The 20,730-nt window shown below is 42.9% G+C and overlaps 1 protein-coding gene across 2 annotated transcripts in view; it reads left to right on the top strand.

Annotated features, from left to right (window-relative positions):
* The window catches only part of ABHD6 (abhydrolase domain containing 6, acylglycerol lipase), a 51,958-nt gene that overhangs the window by 17,714 nt on the left and 13,514 nt on the right, over window positions 1-20,730 (top strand). For both annotated transcript variants that reach the window (XM_017894180.1, XM_017894179.1), the window contains 5 exons: window positions 758-901; window positions 12,516-12,672; window positions 14,638-14,751; window positions 16,279-16,411; window positions 20,007-20,164. In XM_017894180.1, coding sequence (XP_017749669.1) covers window positions 783-901; window positions 12,516-12,672; window positions 14,638-14,751; window positions 16,279-16,411; window positions 20,007-20,164 — 681 coding nt within the window. In that variant the 5' untranslated portion in view covers window positions 758-782. The remainder of the gene's footprint in view (window positions 1-757; window positions 902-12,515; window positions 12,673-14,637; window positions 14,752-16,278; window positions 16,412-20,006; window positions 20,165-20,730) is intronic.

Genomic DNA, 20,730 nt, shown 5'->3' on the forward strand with positions numbered 1-20,730 from the left:
ACAGGCGCCTGCTGCCACACTTGGCTAGTTTTTGTATTTGTAGTAGAGATGGGGTTTAACCATGTTGGCCAGGCTAGTCTCAAACTCTTGACCTCAGGTGATCTGCCCAGCTCAGCCTCCCAAAGTGCTGGGATTACAGGCATGAGCCACTGCACCCAGCTTCTTTTTTATTTTTAAATACTGCAAGCCTAAAGAAAGATTGAAAGGATAATATTATGTAACCTTCACCTGGATTCCCCAGTGGTTAGCATTTTACCATATTTGCTTTATTTCTCTCTTTTCCTCCCACCAACACACACACCAACACACACACACACACTACATTTTCTCTCCTGAACCTTTAAAAGTGAGTAGCAGATACCATCATACTTCACCCCTTACAGCTTCAGCAGACAGCTCCTAAGAGGGAAGATATTCTCCTATGTACATACATAACCACAATTTCATCATCATACTCAAGAATTGTATCACTGATACAATGACGTTGTCTAATACCCAGCCCTTATGCAGATCTCCACATTTGTCCCAACAATGTCCTTTATAGTGTTTTTTACAAATCCAGGCTCCTCTGAAAAATTCCTCGTTACTTTTAGTTGTCACATCTATTTGTTTTTTTTTTAAAGCACTTGCCTGCTTTGGTTTCTTCCTGTTCTTTACCCTCATTCTGGGAACTTCACTTTTCTTGTCCCCTTTGCTTCTTTGCCTCTTTTCCCTTGATACAGAGTTTTAATATCGTCATTCTCTTTGGCCCCTGCAGGAGTCAGCCAGTCTGAAAGAGCAGGATGGATCTTGATGTGGTTAACATGTTTGTGATTGCGGGCGGGACACTGGCCATCCCAATCCTGGCATTCGTGGCTTCATTTCTTCTGTGGCCTTCAGCGCTGATAAGAATCTACTATTGGTAAGCCAGTTTCATCATTGACATTTTCAAGAGTATCATAATATTGACAACTTCTCTGCTTGTCCTTTTTGTGGTGGTTGTCCTACATTTTGTCAGGAAATAGACATAGAGAAAAGTTGAAAGGTACTCATCCTGTTTGGAATTTTGGGAGTGCTCTTGAAGAATATTACCAGATCAGTTCTTTCAGGTTTGTTGGCTTATTTGTTTATTTTTTGGAGACAGAGTTGTGCTCTGTTGCCCAGGCTGGAGTGCAGTGGGACGATCTCAGCTCACTGCAACCTCCACCTCCTGGGTTCAATCAATTTTCCTGCTTTAGCCTCCGAGTAGCTGGGATTTTACAGGTGTGTGCCACCAAGCCCAGCTAATTTTTTTTGTATTTTTAGTACAGGTGGGGTTTCACCACATTGGCCAGGCTAGTCTCAAACTCCTAGCCTCAAATGATCCACCCATCTCGCCCTCTCAAAGTGCTGGAATTACAGGCATGAGCCATCATGCCTGGCCCTTTCAAGTTTCTGATAGCATCTTTCTCTACCCACATTCCCAAAGTCAGTGATTCTGTCTTCAAGCAAGTATTGCACATTTTTATGGGAACTTCTTTGATATCTTCTTGATCATCGGTTGTTTTTTGTTTTTTTTGGTTTTTTGTTTTGTTTTGTTTTGTTTTGTTTTGTTTTGTTTTTGAGACAGAGTCTCCCTCTGTCACCTAGGCTGGAGTGCAGTGGTGTGATCTTGGCTCATTGCAACCTCTGCTTCCCAGGCTGAAGCGATTCTCCTGCGTCAGCCTCCCGAGTAGCTGGGAGTACAGGTGCATGTCACCATGCCTGGCTAATTTTTGTGTTTTTAGTAGAGACAGGCTTTCACCATGTTGGCCAAGCTGGTCTCAAACTCCTGACCTCAAGTGATCCTCCCACCTCATCCTCCCGAAGTGCTGGGATTACAGGTGTGAGCCACTGCGCCTGGCCTTGATCATTGGATTCTGACTCTGTGATGTCCTGACAGGTGCAGCGATGTTACTGAAAGATGAACAAGAAAGACCAGAACCATTGAGATGGCATGTGTAGGACAGAATACTTTTAGAGTTGTTCTAGAAGTGTTCATTAGTAAATAAGTGACAGAAAGAAAAATAAATTTCCAAAATATGTCATTCTTGTACCACTATTATTCTTGTCCTGTCTGGATACCACCTGTCCTTTTATTTTGTATTTTCTTTAGAGTGAGCCATCTTTAAAAAAAAAAAAATCATTAAATCAAGTATTTAAAAAGTGATATGAATATCACTCCCTTAAGTGGAAAGCTTGTCATAAATAGTAAATTAATATCAAAAAGTGCCTGGCGGGTGGCTCATGCCTGTAATCCCAGCATTTTGGGAGGCCGAGGCAGGCAGATCACCTGAGGTCGGGAGTTCGAGACCAGCCTGACCAACATGGAGAAACTCTGTCTCTACTAAAAATACAAAATTAGCCAGGCATGGTGTGGTGCATGCCTGTAATCCCAGCTATTCGGGAGACTGAGGCAGGAGAATCGCTTGAACGATTCTCCTCTGAGGCAGAGGTTGCAGTTAGCTGAGATCGTGCCATTGCACTCCAGCCTCGGCAACAAGAGCACAACTCCATCTCAAAAAATAATATATATATATATATATAGTAAAAATAAACACAATGACATTAAACGGTCTTATTAAATTCTGTCTCCTTTTACTTTGTTACAAAGCATGAGCAGCATGAAAGATGTAGCAGCCCTGAGCTGAGCCTTTCTCCTTGTTAGAATCAGAAGTTTAACAGTTAAAAAGAAAGTGATTTTCTCATGATGTGCTTCATTGCCTTTTCATGCCACTGTCCAATTATCAAATGCAATTGCCCTTCCCACCCCCATGGTGTACATCCCCTGGTGAAGGGAGCACCGAAATGGACCTGGTTCCTCTCTGTGCTCTAGGTAAGCCCACTGAGATCTAACTGGGACTTTGGGAAGTCAGAACTCACTTCTGTATGTAGAAGAGTGCAGGGAGGGTGTTATACCCTTTATCTGCCCTCTTTTCTGGCTCCCTTTTGTTTCACTTGAGTGTGGAATTTTCCGCCTGCCAGCCAGGCTCTGATCCTTGAAAGGAAACTAATTGAATGGAATGGAGCTTTTCATCTTTCACTCTTGCTCTCTGGGAGTGGGAGTGGGGAGTTGTGACCCTCTCCCAAGTCACCCGGGACCCACCTTCTGCATTGAGAAAGCGAGACTCGCTCTGAAGCTGAAATGCCGTTGCCCTTGCGGTGCTGGTAGCAGGAGTTCTGTGCTTTGTGGGCTAAGGCTCCTGGATGACCCCTGACATGGAGAAGCCAGAGTTGCGTGCCCCTTCTCATGGCCTTGTCGAGGCATCATGGATTGCCACACACAAAATGCTGTTTTTATTAACCACATGAAATTGAAGCAGAGAACGCAATTCACTGATGTGGCTTGTAACCATGGATATGGCCACATACAGAGGTGTGATTATATAAAGGTTATTCCGCCCACCTCGTGTGGAAACCAGCCTCAATGCTGCATAGTCCCCCAACAGTTCCCTGGGCTGTCGAGGAGAAGGCTTTCAGAGTCAGGGTGTCAGGGTAATTTTGATGTTTCATTTGTAATGAGAAAAATAAGTTGATAGCAATAAAGTTAAAATTGACGTAACTTAAAAGTCACCATTTTAAAGTGTACAATTCAAGGCTGGGCACGGTGGCTCACACCTGTAATCCCAGCGCTTTGGGAGGCTGAGGCGGGTGGATCACTTGAGGCCAGGAGTTCAAGCACTTTGGGAGGCTGAGGCGGGTGGATCACTTGAGGCCAGCTGGCCAACATGGTGAAGCCTGTCTCTACTAAAAACACAAAAAGTTAGCCAGGCATGGTGGTGCGTGCCTGTAATTCCAGCTACCTGGGAGGCTGAGGCAGAAGAATTGCTTGAACCCAGGAAGCAGGGGTTGCATTGAGCCGAGATCGTGCCACTGCATTCCAGCCTGGGTGACAGAGTAAGACTTTGTCTAAATAAATAAATAAATGAAATATAAATAAATAAATAAATAAAGTGTACAATTCAGTAGTTTTAATGTATTCAGAGTGTTGTATAACCATTACCACTATCTAATTTCAAATATTTCCACCTCCCCAAAGGAGTCCCCATACCTAGTAGCCGTCACCCCCAGTTTCTCCCTCACTTCATCTTCTGGCAACCACTTACCTACTTCCTGTCTTTTTAGATGTGCCCATTACGGACATTTCACATAAATGGGATTATATAATGTGTGACCTTTGTGTCTGGTTTCTCTCACTTAGCATAATGTTTTCAAGGTTCCTCCATGTTGTAGCATACATCACTCCTTCACTTTCTGTTGTGGTTGAAGAATGTTCCATTGTGTGCACATGCACAGTTTGTGTATCCATTCGTCTGTTGATGGACACTTGGGTTGTTTCCACTTTTTGGCTATTATGAATGATGCTGCATAGCAAATAATTCACTTTTATTAACAAATAATACCACAAAAAACCAGAGAGGCCCCACAGGGCAGAGCATTCAGAGCCTCTTTAATTGGCAGTGTGGATGCATGGGGTCTTAAAGCCTGCCCATGCCTGTCACCCAGCTCAGAGCTGTGGCTGAAAGACAAACACAATGCTCTTTATTTTGTGAACTCAGGCACACAGGCCAAGAAGAAAACCCAGCTGGTTGGGGAAGATGAAAATCCTAGAAAACCTTTCAGATCATGCCAGGTGGCATTGTGACATGGAGGATTATGGTTTTAGTAATAAAACCCATGATGCCATTGCAGAGAGCTGTCAGCAATCCTGTGAGGCACTTCCTCCGCATCACTGAAATGCACAGACTGTTTCCTCCAAATAGCCTCACCGCAAGTGACATTTACACGGTAGTTGTCATAGAATGAGCAGCTTCACCATGAGTCACTTATATCCCTTAACCACAGCGACTCCTCCAAAGGGCTTCATTGGCTCGGCTGCCAGTAGTGGCCACCAGTGGGTTCACCTCACAGACCTAGGTAGGTCAGGTTAATTTTCAGGATTGCTACACAAACAGGATCAGCAGGCAGTAGAGATAGCTTGGCACCCACTCCCCGTTCCCCGCTGTCCTGCCATATGATCATAAGGGTTTGGTGAAGTCATCACATTGTGCAAGCTCCTGGAGTTCCCTCTGGGATCGTCTCAGCTCCTCTGGGAACAAGAACAGGTGTCCCCAGTAGGCCACAGCAAGTCTTCAGAGCAGCTCTCTCTGGGTTTAAGTGTCCTTGGAGCATGGCCAGCACACTTCCACAGCACCGTGGACTATGGCTGCTCCTGCAGGAGGTACCAAATGCTTCAACGTGAGTCAACAGAGAGCCACAACCGGGGGTGCTGTGGCCACTGCGGATGACATCAGGTCTGATTTTCATTGTGTAATGAAAATATCAGGACAAGGCCGGGCGCGGTGGCTCAAGCCTGTAATCCCAGCACTTTGGGAGGCCGAGACGGGCGGATCACGAGGTCAGGAGATGGAGGCCATCCTGGCTAACACGGCGAAACCCCGTCTCTACTAAAAAATACAAAACAAAATTAGCCGGGCATGGTGGCAGGCACCTGTAGTCCCAGCTACTCGGGAGGCTGAGGCAGGAGAATGGCGTGAACCGGGGAGGCGGAGCTTGCAGTGAGCCAAGATCGCGCCACTGCACTCCAGCCTGGGCGACAGAGCGAGACTCCGTCTCAAAAAAAAAGAAAAAGAAAAGAAAGAAAAGGGGATAAGAATTGGAAAAGAAGAAATAAAGCTGACATCGTTTGCAGATGGCACAATTGTGTACACTGAAAGTCCAAAAAAATCTATAAATAATTTGTTGGAATTAATAAGTGAATTTGGAGCTGGGTGCTGCAACTTATGCCCGCAATTTCAGCACTTTGGGAGGCAGAGGTGGCCAATTGCGTGAGCCCAGGAGTTTGAGAGCAACCTAGGCTGCTCACTGCAACCTCTGCCTCCCAGGCTCAAGTGATCCTCCCACCTCAGCTTCCAGAGTAACAGGGGCTACAGGTGCATGCCACCTTGCCAGCTAATTTTTTCAGGTTTTTACAGAGACAGGCTCGAACTCCTGGGCTCAAGCGATCCATCCGCCTCAGCCTCCCAACGTGCTGGGATTACAGTTGTGAGCCACCATGCCTGGCCTGGTTTCTTTCTTTTTGTTGTGGCAAGATATACATAACTTTAAAAAATGAAAAATAAGCATTGGTGAGGATGTGGAGAGATTGGAACCCCCTAAGCACTGCTGCTGGGAATGTAAAATAGTATAGTGACTATGCACAAATTTGTTGGCTTCCCAGAAAGTTATACATTTAACATATCATCCAGCAATTCCACTTATGAGTGTAAATCCCAAAGAATTGCAAGCAGGGTCTCAATGTGTGCACCAATGTCCATAGCAGCATTCTTTACAATAGCCAAAAGATAGAAATAACCTAAATGTCCAACAGACAAATGGATAAACAAAATGTGGTATATACACAATAGAATATTATTCAGCCTTAAAAGGGAATGACAATCTGATGCATGCTATTAATACAACATGGATGAACCTTGAGAACAGCTGTGCTAAGTGAAACTAACCAGACACAAAAGAACAAATTTTGTATGATTCCACTTTTACCCAGAATAGACAAACTCATAGAGAAAGTAGAATAGAGGTTGCTAGGGGACTGGGGGAAATAAGGAGTTAATGTTTGATGGGTACAGAGTTTCTATTTGGGATGATGAAAAGTTCTAGAAATGGACAGTGATGGTAGTTTAGCAATGTTGTGTAATGCCATTGATTGTACACTTGTTAAAATGGTAAATGTTTATGTTATGTCTATTTTACCACAGTATAAAAAAATCTGTAAGTTCTTTTCTTCAGAGGTTCCTGTTAACTAGAGAGAGACTTATAGGATGAGGACTCTGGACTCCAGGAGACAGTATTAAAGAGGAATCCTGGGGAGGTCCTCTTTGGAGCTTTTCTATTTAGATCAATAGAGCCTTCAATGACTTCTGTCCCTGAAACAGGAGCAGTTTGGTTCGTGTATTGAGATTGTAAAAGACCTTTCTCCTGAGACATTCATTCATCCCACCTTAATTCTTCTCTGTTTCTGTTCTGTAAGGTTTTGCTTTTGTGAATTAGAGGTAATCTATTCTCTATTATCTATTATCATTAAACCAAAGAAGTTGTTTTTTTCCATCTGGGCCATGGGTCTTTCAGAACTTTTCAGCTGGCCTGGTATCTTAGCGTCATCTTCCTACTCTTTCGTTGAGGGGATCATTTGAAAATATTAGTTCTCTGGGCTGGGCGTGATGACTCATGCCTGTGATACCAGCACTTTGGGAGGCTGAGGCAGACCATCTGAGGTCAGGAGTTCGAGACCAGCCTAGCCAACATGTCTCTACTGAAAGGGTTTCTAGAGAAGCCCTGTCTCTACTTTAAAAAATACGAAAATTAGAGGCTGGGCGCAGAGGCCCATTCCTATAATCCCAGCACTTTGGAAGGCCGAGGTGGGTAGATCACAAGGTCAGGAGTTCGAGACCAGCCTGGCCAACATGGTGAAACCCCGTCTCTACTACAAATACAAAAATTAGCCAGGCGTGGTGGCACGCGCCTGTAGTCCCAGCTACTTGGGAAGCTGAAGTGGGAGAATCACTTGAACACCAAAGGTGGAGGTTGCAGTGAGCCAAGATAGTGCCACTGCATTCCAGTCTGGGCGACAGAGTGAGACTCCGTCTAAAAAATAAAAAATAGGCCGGGCGCGGTGGCTCAAGCCTGGAATCCCAGCACTTTGGGAGGCCAAGACGGGTGGATCACGACATCAGGAGATCGAGACCATCCTGGCCTACACGGTGAAACCCCGTCTCTACTAAAAAATACAAAAAACTAGCCGGGCAAGATGGCNTGGAGGCACGCGCCTGTAGTCCCAGCTACTTGGGAAGCTGAAGTGGGAGAATCACTTGAACACCAAAGGTGGAGGTTGCAGTGAGCCAAGATAGTGCCACTGCATTCCAGTCTGGGCGACAGAGTGAGACTCCGTCTAAAAAATAAAAAATAGGCCGGGCGCGGTGGCTCAAGCCTGGAATCCCAGCACTTTGGGAGGCCAAGACGGGTGGATCACGACATCAGGAGATCGAGACCATCCTGGCCTACACGGTGAAACCCCGTCTCTACTAAAAAATACAAAAAACTAGCCGGGCAAGATGGCAGGCGCCTGCAGTCCCAGCTACTCAGGAGGCTGAGGCAGGAGAATGGCGTAAACCCGGGAGGGGGAGCTTGCAGTGAGCTGAGATCCAGTCACTGCACTCCAGCCTGGGCGACAAAGCGAGACTCCGTCTCAAAAAAATAAAAAAATAAAAAAGTAAATGAGCCGGGCCTGTTGGTGCATGCCTGCAATCCCAGCTATTCAGGAGGCTGAAGCAGGAGAATCACGTGAACTCGGGAGGCGGAGGTTGCAGTGAGCTAAGATTGCGCCACTGCACTCCAACCTGGGCAACAAGAGTGAAACTCTGTCTCAAAAAAAAAAAAGAAAAGAAAAAATACTAGTTTTCCGACTCCTTGTTTGTGGAGCCTAGGTAAACTTGTCCAGTGGATGTACCAATTAAATGAAAAATATCAAGTAGTACCAAAGAGCTCCGTCTGGTAATGAAGAAGCCCTCAATTCCTGAGTCTGGCAGTCTGGCTGCCTTCCAACCCTTTGTCTCTTCACTCTGGTTCAAGTCATACTTCACTCTCCCCCAGGCCCTTGCCTCTGCCATCTCTACCTCCTGGCACACCTTCTCCAGCTCCCAGCTGATGTATGTTGAGTATCCAGTAGTCTGCTGAAGTTTCACATTTTACACCAGGTCCTTTCAGCTCTTCCGTGATCTCACACTGTGCTTTGTATGAGAGTTATAGAGAATTTGATGATTATAAAAACGTAACCCATTCGAGCCCCACTCCCGGTACCAAAAATAAAAAATAAAAAATAATTTAAAAATAAAAAAGTAACACAGAGAAAATGTAAATTGCCCATAACCCCTGGAATAATTTTCTTCAATGCTTCTTTTGTTCTTCCCATCTCTCTCCCCCACCACTTCATCTGTGTATACTTAATAGTTTTTTTTTTTAACAGAATTGGAATCAACAGTATTAAAATAAAATTGCATCCTGTTTTTTCACTTGACATCATGTCATAAATATTTTTCCGTGTTACTGAATATTCTTTGAAAACTCCATTTTAAATAATAGCAGAATATGACATCACCTAGCTATATGGTAGTTTAATATATTTCCTATTAATGGACACTAAGGTTAGTACTAATTTTTTTTTTTTTTTTGAGACGGAGTCTGGCATTGTCGCCCAGGCTGGAGTGCAGTGGCCGGATCTCGGCTCACTGCAAGCTCCGCCTCCCGGGTTTATGCCATTCTTCTGCCTCAGCCTCCCGAGTAGCTGGGACTACAGGCGCCCGCCACCTCGCCCGGCTAGTTTTTTGTATTTTTTAGTAGAGACGGGGTTTCACCGTGTTAGCCAGGATGGTCTCGATCTCCTGACCTCGTGATCCGCCCGTCTCGGCCTCCCAAAGTGCTGGGATTACAGGCTTGAGCCACCGCACCCGGCCAGTACTGATTTTTTTGTAATTTAAACAACACATAACATGGCTGGAACATCTTTAAAATATTCTTTTCAAGGTTGCTACTTACTTCCTTGAGACAGATTATTCTTGGAACTATAATTACTGGGTCAACAAGGGGCATGAGGTTTCAAAGATTCTTGATATTTTATGCCAGATTGCTTTCTAGAAAGGCTGAACTGTGTAACTGATTATATAAATGCATGTGTGCACGTAGGCACGCACACACACGCACACACGCCAGCTGCAGTGGCTCAGTGGCAGGATCACTTGAGTTCAAGACCAGCCCAGGCAACACAGGGAGACCCAGTCTCTACCAAAAAAATTTAAAAATTAAAAAATTAGCCAGGCATGGTATATTCACCTGTAATTTCAGCTATTCAGGAGACCAAAGTGGGAGGATCACTTGGACACAGGACAAGGCTGCAGTGAACCTTGATTGTGTCACTGCACTCCAGCCTAGGTGACAGAGTAAGACCCCATCTCAATAAAAAATACCCCACCACTTTTCTAATTTAGAAGCTCATAAAGGGTATTCATTTTTTTCTTTATTAATTTTTTATTTAAAAAGTTGGGGGATACATAGTATGTATATATGGGGTACACAAGATGTTTTGATACAGGTATGCCATGTGAAATAAGCACATCATGGAGAATGGGGTATCCATCCCCTCAAGCGTTTATCCTTTGAGTTACAAACAATCCGGTTACACTCTTTAAGTTATTTAAAAATATACAAATAAGTTATTATTGACTATAGTCACCGTATTGTGTTATCAATAGGTCTTATTCATTCTTTCTATTTTTTTTTTTTGTACCCATTAACCATCCCCCTTACCCCCAACTACTCATCTCAGCCTCTGGTAACCATCCTTCTACTTCTATGCCCATGAGTTCCATTGTTTTGATTTTTAGATCCCATAAATAAGTGAGAACATGTGATGTTTGTCTTTCTGTGCCTGGCTTACTTCACTTAACATAATGATCTTCAGTTCCATCCATGTTGGTACACTATTCATATTTTTAATTACTAGTGAACTTGAACATGTTTTTTATGTTTGTTAGTCATTAATATCTTTTCTACTCTAAGGTACCTTTTCATTTATTTTGCCTAGTGTTGAATTAGGATTTTAGCATGGTTGAGATCAATTTGTGAGCTTTTTATTTTTTAAGGATATCAATCTGTAGCTGTCATATTCATTGCAAATATTTCCCCTAATTTTTCCTTTTAATTTTTGGCAAATGATGTATTTGGAAGGACAAAATCATCTTTACATAATATTAATAACTATCATGTACTGAATACTTACCATGTGCTGGGCATTGAACAAAACTTTGTACATGGATTACCTCATCATTTAATCTTTGCCATATTCTTAGTGGAATGAAGCATTTCCTCATAAGATTATATAGTTAGTGTCTTATTCCATTTTGTGTTGCTACAGCAGAATGCCACAGACTAGGTAATTTATAAAGAACAGAAATTTGTTTGGCTTATGGTTCTGGAGGTTGGGAAGCCCAAGAGAATGGCACCAATATCTGGCAAGGGCCTTCCTGCTGTGTCATCCCATGGTGGAAGGTAGAAGGACAAGAGATTATAAGAGTGAGCCAGAGGCAAGAGGGGGCCAGACTCACTTTTACCAGGAAACTACTCCCTCAATAATGGCATTAATCTATTTATGAAGGCAAAACTGTCAGGGCCTAATTACCTCTTAACAGTCTCACCTCACAATGGCAATTAAATTTAAACATGAGTTTTGGAGGGGACGTTCAAAGTCAATAAGTGAATGAGAAGGGATGTGAATGGATGAACAAAGTCATGTTATAATTTAGAATTTTGAAATAGGCTTACCTTGTTGTAAGAAGAGCTTTTAAGCTAGCCAATGCTATTATGTTCTTTACGTTTTGAGTGGCAATGCAGTCATTAAAAAGGTTTCAAAAGAAACCAACCAGGTGCAGTTTAACCAGCTGGACGCCTGTAACCCCAGCACTTTGGGAGGCCAAGGCGGGCAGATCACTTGAGGCCAGGAGTTTGAGACTGGCCTGGCCAACATGGCGAAACCCTGTCTCTACTAAAAATACAAAAATTAGGCAGGCATGGTGGTGTGTGCCTGTAACCCTAGATACTCAGCAAACTGAGGCACAAGAATTGCTTGAACCCGGGAGGTGGAGGTTGCAGTGAGCTGAGATTGCCCCAGCCTGGGTGACAGAGCGAGACTCTATCCTGAAAAACAAACAAACAAACAAAAAACCCGACCAAACAAAAAAAAAAAACATTATGTATGCTCCCACATTTTTTGTATGCAGATAAAAGTAAATATGAATATATATCTTCTCTCCTTCTCTGCCTCTCTGCTTATTTTACATAAAGAGTTAAGACCAGTCAGTTTAGGTTATTTGCTTTTGCAAGACTTGGCTACTTCTTTAGTGTGAAGTATCTTACAAAGTGCATCTCTGATTAAATTAATTATCTCTCATCTTGGAGGGATTCACCATGCAGAGAGTTCAATTTGTTTAGATGATAATTTCATATTGAAATCGATTTTGGGCCAAAGTTTAGCACTGCCAAGTCTTATGTAACCAGCAGAAGCTGAGCTTTCAACCAGCTGCCATATGTTATGAGGAACAAAGCCAGAGGACCAGTGCAGATGGTTCTCAAGAAATAAGTTATCACTCTCAAAGTCTCTAGAAAGACATATTATCAAAAGGTTATTATGTGTGGCATGCTTCTTAAGAAAACACCGCATTTCCCTTCCTAGAGTGATTAGTAAAATATATACCAAAATAGTTCATTTAAGGTGTTCTCTGGAATGGTTTGGCTTCGTATTCCTTGAGGGTAAAGCTCAGGAGGACTCTAGAAACTGATGGAGGGCAAGGGTTGGAGAAGTGTTTGTGTTATCACTAAGTAAGACCTATAGGGAGGATCTGTGCCCTTCTTGAAGCCACTCATCTAGAGCTTACTGATTTTGATTTGTCTTTATTTCCCACCCTCTCCAGGTACTGGCGGAGGACATTGGGCATGCAAGTCCGCTATGTTCACCATGAAGACTATCAGTTCTGTTATTCCTTCCGGGGCAGGCCTGGGCACAAACCCTCCATCCTCATGCTCCACGGATTCTCTGCCCACAAGGATATGTGGCTCAGTGTGGTCAAGGTGCAATTCTTGATTCTTCTCTCTCATAAGAAAAGGGAGTTGGGTGCAGTGGCTCATGCCTGTAATCCCACACTTTGGGAGGCTGAGGCAGGAGGACTGCTTGAGTCCAGGAGTTCAAAACCAGCCTGGACAACATAAAGAAACCCTGTCTCTACAAAAAATGAAAAACTAGCCAGGTGTGGTGGTGCGTGCCTGTAGTTCCGGCTACTCAGGAGGCTGAGGTGGGAAGATTGCTTGAGCCTGGGGGGGTCAAGCCTTCAGTGAGCCATGATCATGCCACTGCACTTAGCCTGGGCAACAGAATAAGACTGTCTCAAAAAAAAGGGAAGAAGAAAAGGGTTTCCACTAGGACATGATGTCATCAACAATGGTAGAAAGCAAAGGGAACTCAGAACTGTGGTGGTTCAAGTCATATTAGAACTAATGCAGTGTGGTCTGGCATAGTGGCTCACAACTGTAATCTCAGCACTTTGGGGAGGCCAAGGTGGGCAGATGACTTGAGCCCAGGAGTTTGAGACCAGCCTGGGCAACACAGGGAGACACCATCTCTACAAAAAATACAAAAAAAAAAAATTGGCCAGGCATGGTGGCATGCACCTGTAGTCCCAGCTACTTTGGAGACTGAGATGGGAGAATCACCTGAGCCTGGGAAGTCAAGGCTGCAATGAACCAAGATTGTGCTATACCACACTCCAGCCTGGGTGACAGGAGTGAGACCCTATCTCAAAACAAACTAACAAACTAATACAATATATTACTCATTCTTTTGTCAGAAAAAAATTATTGAGTTGAATATTATATATAAAATCTATGGCTTAGAAATCTTTTTACTTCATGGATATTTCTTTGGGGAGGCTTCTGACACAGCTGCATCTCAGAACTGCTGTGAATTCAGAGTTGGGCTTTTAAAAGTCTTTTCGTGTACTCCCAAGTTTCTTCTCTTCCTTCCCCTCCATCTTCTTCCTTCACTCCTTCTTTTCCTTTCCTTCCCACTCCCTCTTCTGCATCTGCTTTTTTCTTTTCCTTTGCCATTTAGAGAAGCAGTCTTGATCTGGCAGCTTTCTGGAAGAGTTGTCCAAGTTCACTTTTTGTCTTGCTTTACTTGGGTGTGGCAACTTGCTGCCCTTGGTAAGAGTGATCAGGTGAAGGTTGGGGCTGGCAGAAGTCTTGGGCAGGAAGCATCCCTGGCTCCCACCTCAGGCAAGACCATACCTGAGAGATCCCAAGTATCATCTACACCAGGAGGTAAAGACTCACATACCCTCTAGTTAGTTGTTCCTATTTCCAAATTCCACTGTGAGGACAGTCATCTTCATGCCTTGATGAACTTCCTGTCCCCTCCTCAGATAAGTATCTTTCTTATAACTGGATGTTTGTTTGTTGGTAACTTATGTTTCTCAGTTTCCTGGTTAAAAGTGGTACATATCTAAATGGAAGAAGGTATTTTAGGATAATAATAATTTCAAGAATTAGACCTCAATGTAAAAAGAAACGAAGCAAACCAGAATTGGGGTGATCAGACGTGGTTCTTGGGGAAAACATTGCTCCTGTTGGCTCTGGAGCTGGCTAGGATATGAGAGAACAGAACCATCCCTTCCAGTTCCAAGTCAGCAGCTGCATGGCTGGAGTAAGTGTGGAAGGGGTGAGGGAAAGACGAGGTAGTACGTGTCAACTGGTGTGAAGAAAAAGCAAGAGACTTAAGCCTACTACCCCAACTTTGTCCCCTTTTTACAGGCATCTCCTGAGCCTGCTTCCATTTATGTATTAGTCTTTGTGGGCTTCTGCTCCTGATGAGGCTACTGGCAACGCTTATTCACATTACTGGGGTAAAACACTGAGTGGCCAAGACCCATATATCCCCAGGGATGACTGTCTGGGTCACTGTATGTGGGGTAACCTCCCAAGAAAATGGGGAGACATGTTTTGCACACCACATACTGACTCTCCAGGTCTGTGTGTCCTCAGTTCCTTCCAAAGAACCTGCACTTGGTCTGCGTGGACATGCCAGGACATGAGGGCACCACCCGCTCCTCCCTGGATGACCTGTCCATAGATGGGCAAGTCAAAAGGATACACCAGGTAAGCAGGAGGCTCTACCAAAGATTGCCCAGACTGTCTCAGCCACCATTGCCTGTCCAAGTCTGGAGAGCAGGGAAGGGAGTCCCGTGCTACCTCATGACCAGTCTCATTACATTCTGTCTAAAAGTGATGGCAAGCCAAATGGCAACCTGATGATGTCTCCAGTTGGCAGTGGAGGGCCAGGGCTTATTACACACTGTTCACCTCTAAGCCTATTGCAGTTGTTTGTAACTAAATACAATCTGAGCATTTTCTTAACTCTTTGAAAAGGGGTTTAGAATTTCTTAAAACCAGTTCCCTTCCTAGGGATCTCTTTTTCTGCTTACCAGCTATATGATAACAGTAATAGCCCCTCTGCCTAGCTGGGGAGGGTGTTCTTCACATTATAACCTACTTTAGCATCTATTGCTAGCACCTATTTTAGAATCTATCTCTAGCCTTCTCTGGCTAAGCTTTCAAGATCATGGGAGTTTAAGAGCCATTTCAGAATGGGGTAGCCTGTAAGTTTCAGGTTGACCTTAAGTATTTTCCCCCAAATGAGGATATTTAATATCTGCCTCCTCCATTAAACTGTTTTTTAAATTAGGTCAGGAACCTTGTCTTTTTAGCTCTTTGCTGTGTTTTCAGCATCTAATCATAGTTTCCTGTACATAATAGATATTCAATAAATATTTTTTAGAATGGTGGGTAGTTGGGTAGATGGCTGATTGGATGACTGGATGGATAGATGGATGGATGGTTGGATGGATGGATGGTTGAATAGACAAATGAATGGGTAGTTGTATGAATAGATGGTCAGATGGATGAGAAGAGCTTTAAATTATGGCAGGAGCCCTCAAGCTACAGCCCATGAGCTATGTTTAGCTTGTACCTATTCTTGTAAACTAAATTTTATTGGAACACAGTCACACTCATTCATTTATTTAATACATATTGCCTTTGACTGCTTTTGTCTGCAACAGCAGAGTTGAATAGTTGCAACAGATCATATGGCTCTCAAAGCAGAAAATATTTACTCTCTGGACCTTTATAGAAAACTTCATCAGCCTGGGCAATATGATGAAACCTCATTTCTACAAAAAAAAAAAAAAAAAAAAAGCCAGATGTGGTGGTGCATGCCTGTAGTTCTAGCTACTCGAGAGGCTGAGATGGGAGGATCACCTGAGCCCCAGAGGTCAAGTCTGCACTGAGCCATGATCACACCACTGCACTGCAACCTGGGTGACAGTGTGAGACCCTATCTCAGAACAAAAGAAAAGAAGGAAAAGTTTGCTGACTCATTAACTAGTAGAATCCCTGTTGATTTTATATTTATAAATGACCTCTCAATCTCTTGTGCCTGATAAAGAGAAGTCCATGCATGCCACAGGGCTCATCTTATAACGGATCCAGTAGAGTTTCAGACTCTCTTTAAACAGTAGTCATTTTCAGTTGTCCATAGGAAGTCCAGGGGGCTTCTATGCTGTAATCACCATTGCCATTGTCTACAGCTGTGTAACCAAGCCGCTTTCTCATTTCCCTTCCTAGTTTGTAGAATGCCTGAAGCTGAACAAAAAACCTTTCCACCTGGTAGGCACCTCCATGGGTGGCCAGGTGGCTGGGGTATATGCTGCTTACTACCCATCGGATGTCTCCAGCCTGTGTCTTGTGTGTCCTGCTGGTAAGTTATGAGGCTGAAACATCCCTCCGCAGGGATGAATCCCTGAGGAAACAAATTGCTAGTGTCTGCTATGACTATTTTTTAGAATCATCTTTTTGATGTATGCTTGAGAGATATGCAGTGTTTTACTGATAACTCTAACCAATGAATACTTATATAATCATAATCATAACCAGACTGATTTTGAAAATATAGAGCCAGCCTTTTTACACCAAGAATTTGAGGTGGAGCCAGGCACAGTGGCTCATGCCTGTAAACCTTTAGAATAAAAAAAAAACAAAAACGGAATTTGAGGTGGTTGATTAAAATGTATATAGTGCTTTGCAGCACATACTTTGAAATATAATGTTACCATTAACATCCAACATTTATTGGGCTCTTACAACCTAAGCTGTTGATATGAATTTAATTCTTGCAGTAGCCCTGAGAGGTAAAGGTACTATAATTATGCCCTCCCCTTTTTTGGTAAAAATTGAGAGATGTTTATTTATTATAATAAGATCTTTAAAAAATCAAACTTTAATTCCTCTGTTATTACATGTACATATGTCAATGTGAAATGTAACATGTTCTTAGATATTACCATTTGAAGTTGGATTTTGAATTTATTTTCTTCTATAAGTCTTCAGACTTGTATTTATAATATATAATAGATAAAAATCATATTTTCTCTCTTTCTCCTCTATCTCCCTCTCTCCCTTTCTCTCTGTCTCTTCTTTTTTTTTGAGACAGAGTCTGTTGCCCAGACTGGAGTGCAGTGGTGCGATCACGGCTCACTGCAGCCTTGACCTCCCAGGTTCAAGCAATTCTTGTGCCTCAGCCACTCAAGTAGCTGAGATTACAGGCGTGTACCACTATGCCCAGCTAACTTTTTGTATTTTCAGCAGAGGTGGGGTTTCGCAATGTTGGCCAGTCAAATTTGAATCCTGTTGGCCAGGATCCTGTTGGCCTGAATCACCTGAACTCCTGACCTCAGGTGATCAGCCTGCCTCCACCTCCCAAAGTGCTGGGAATAGGCGTGAGCCACTGCACCCGGCCTCTCTCTCCCTCTCTCTTTGGTGCTTTATTGGGGTATTATTTATACATAGTAAATTGTCCAAATTAAATGCACATCTCAATGACATTTTACATATGCAGTTACCATCCAGGTCAAGATATTATGCCTCTTTTATAAATGGGAACATTGAGGCACAAAGAAATTACATTAGTGCCAGAACCACAATAGGAACAGAGCCCAGGCTGCCTGACTCCGGAGCCCAAGCTGTAATGTTTGGAAGTCCTTGCATATTTACTACCTCCTTTTTATGACTCATATCTTCTACTTCCTCTGTATGATTCAACTAGAATCCAGCTATGAATTGAACATTTAATGACTTTTACTGAAACTTAACTAAATTGACCTTTAAAATCCTTCTGCCACTCTGAAAGCTAATCATTTTTGATATGTTAAGGACATTGAAATTGAAGACAAGACACTAAAGAGTCTTCTTTTTTTTTCAAGTATCATATCTGAAATAATTTGATCTTATAATAATAAGTTTGAGAATTGAAGGAACAGCATCCATGGAAGGTTTTAGATTTTAAATCACTTACAGGAAGTGAAATCTAACTGACTTTTCAAGTATAGGTTCATTTGCTCAGAGAAAAAATTTACATCCGAATTTCAATTGGAAATTTAAAATTAAGTTTGTATGTGAAAACTAAAAAGTAGAAATAAATTCAAGATTATATTCTACCAAGAGTTTTAAAATAAACTTTCTAAAAATGTTGAAATAATTGTAAATTTACAGAAAAGTTGCAGAGATAGTATAGAGAGCCCCATATAACCTTTACTCAGTTTCCCCAGTAATAGCTCATATTAGCACAGTAAATTTGTCACAACTAAGAAACCAACATTAGTATATTACTGGTAACTAAATTCCAGGCTTTATTTGGATTTCCTAATGTTTTTCAACTAATGTCCTTTTTCTATTCTGGGATCCAGTCCAGGATACCAAGTGACATCTAACCTAGGTTTAGTTTTGAAGAGAGAGGAAATAGATAATGTCATCTGCTTCATGGCATCATGAAAGCCATACATCATACTCATGTTAGATTTAAAGGATTTGCTGGACATAGATTTATAAAGTGTGGATTTCTGCATCACAACCAATATTATTGATGCTACTGACTTTCTTTGTAAAATCTAGCTCTTTGCTAGATTTTGCTGGGTGAGATAGCTCACACCTGTAAACCTAACACTTTGGGAGGCTGAGAGGTGAGGATTGCTTGAGGCCAGGAGTTCAAGACCAGCCTAGGGGAGACCCCCATCTCTACAAAAATATAAAATTAAAAAAAAAAATCTAACATGCACATGTATGTTTATTGCAGCACTATTTACAATAGCAAAGACTTGGAACCAACCCAAATGCCCATCAATGATAAACTGGATAAAGAAAATGTGGCACATATACACCATGGAATACTATGTAGCCATAAAAAAGAATGATTTCATGTCCTTTGCAAGGACATGGATGAAGCTGGAAGCATCATTCTCAGCAGACTAACACAGGAACAGAAAACCAAACACCACATGTTCTCACTCATAAGTGGGAGTTGAACAATGAGAACACATGGACACAGAAAGGGGAACATCACACACCGGAGCCTGTCAGAGTATGGGGGTCATAGGGAGGGAGAGCGTTAGGACAAATGCCGAATGCGTCTGGGGCTTAAAACCTAGATGACAGGTTGATAGGTGCAGCAAACCACCATATCACATGTATACCTATGTAACAGACCTGCATGTTCTGCACATGTATTCCAGAACAAAGTTAAAAAAAACAAAACAAAACAAAAAAACTAATTATTTGGCTAAGCTAAATGTCTAAAAATTTGTTCCATGCTGGAAGTGAAAATTAGTTTTGCCCTCTTGCATACATAGCATCAGCTTCTGTGGACTCTCATGTCATGCCCTGAGGTGATGGGAGATAATAAGCAATCTCAATTTTGCTCTCCTAGAGGAAGAGCAAGTGTGGAGAAGGCAGCAGGGTTGCTGCCCTAAAGCAATGGACAGCTCGGAAGCCTCCCAGTCCCCCTGTGTTTTGTCATTGACCCCAAATAAGAGAGTACCATGTGGGTCCAGGCCAAGGGAAGGAGTGTCATTCATGCCAGCCCTATGTTTTCTTCCGGTCATGTATTTCCTCACATTTCCTGTCAACAATCAAATGTAATCAGGCAAGTTGTCTTCTAGGCTAACCCTCCTTAAATTCTATCATACATATGAATCCCCTGGCAACTTGTGAGAATGCAAATTCTGGTTCAGGAGGGCCAGGGAGGGGCAGCATCTGCATTTCTTGTGGGCTTTTGATGCTCCTGGTCCATGGACCACAGTGTGAGTAACCAGTCCCTGAAATATGTGGAAGAATTTTTTTGTGTGTTTCTCAGTGTGGTTTTGATTTGAGCAAGGATGGCAGTACCAACAAAAAAGAAATCTACTCATGAAGTAAACCTGAAATATATTAACTCTGGGCTGCTATCGGAAGTTCCCTATATAAAATGGGGGTTGGTAAGAAGGTGGATGTATCATCAAGCCATTTGGGTTTGAATCCCACAGGCCTGCAGTACTCAACTGACAATCAATTCGTACAACGGCTCAAAGAACTGCAGGACTCTGCCGCTGTGGAGAAGATTCCCTTGATCCCGTCTACCCCAGAAGAGATGAGTGAAATGCTTCAGCTCTGCTCCTATGTCCGCTTCAAGGTGCCCCAGCAGGTAACGTGGTTGCAGCAGCGACACAACTACCCTCCCCAGAGGCCTGGGGGCGAGTACCAGCTCCCTGCATGTATTCCCTCCTTCACCTACTCATTGACTCCTTGTCCTCTTCTGTATATATTTAACAAGTGTCTTTGCAGTGCCTGCAACACTTCGGGCACTGTGCTGGCACAGTGGTCAATAAAGACAAGAAGGTCCCTGGGCAGACACAGTCCAGTGCGGGGAGGCAGACAATAACAAGTAAACAATGAATTACCAGTGGTCATGAGTTTTATAGCGGAAATGAAGATGGTGTAGTGATTGAATACAGGGTGGCTTTGATAAGCCTCTTTGAGGGACAGCATATGCAGAGGTGGAAAAACATGCATATTCAAGACAAAGGAGGCTGGGATAGCTGGAGGCCCAAGAATAAGAGAATGGTCAAGATGGAGTTAGAAAGGGAGGCAGGGGCTAAATCAGAGATACTCAATTAAAAAAAAAAATCTTAGGACCCCTTATACTCTTTTTTTTTTGAATGGAGCCTTACTCTGTTGCCCAGTCTAGAGTGCAGTGGCATGATCTCGGCA

The sequence above is a fragment of the Rhinopithecus bieti genome, unplaced genomic scaffold, assembly GCF_001698545.2.
Source record: "Rhinopithecus bieti isolate Rb0 unplaced genomic scaffold, ASM169854v2 scaffold_21649, whole genome shotgun sequence".
Classification (NCBI taxonomy): Eukaryota; Metazoa; Chordata; class Mammalia; order Primates; family Cercopithecidae; genus Rhinopithecus; species Rhinopithecus bieti.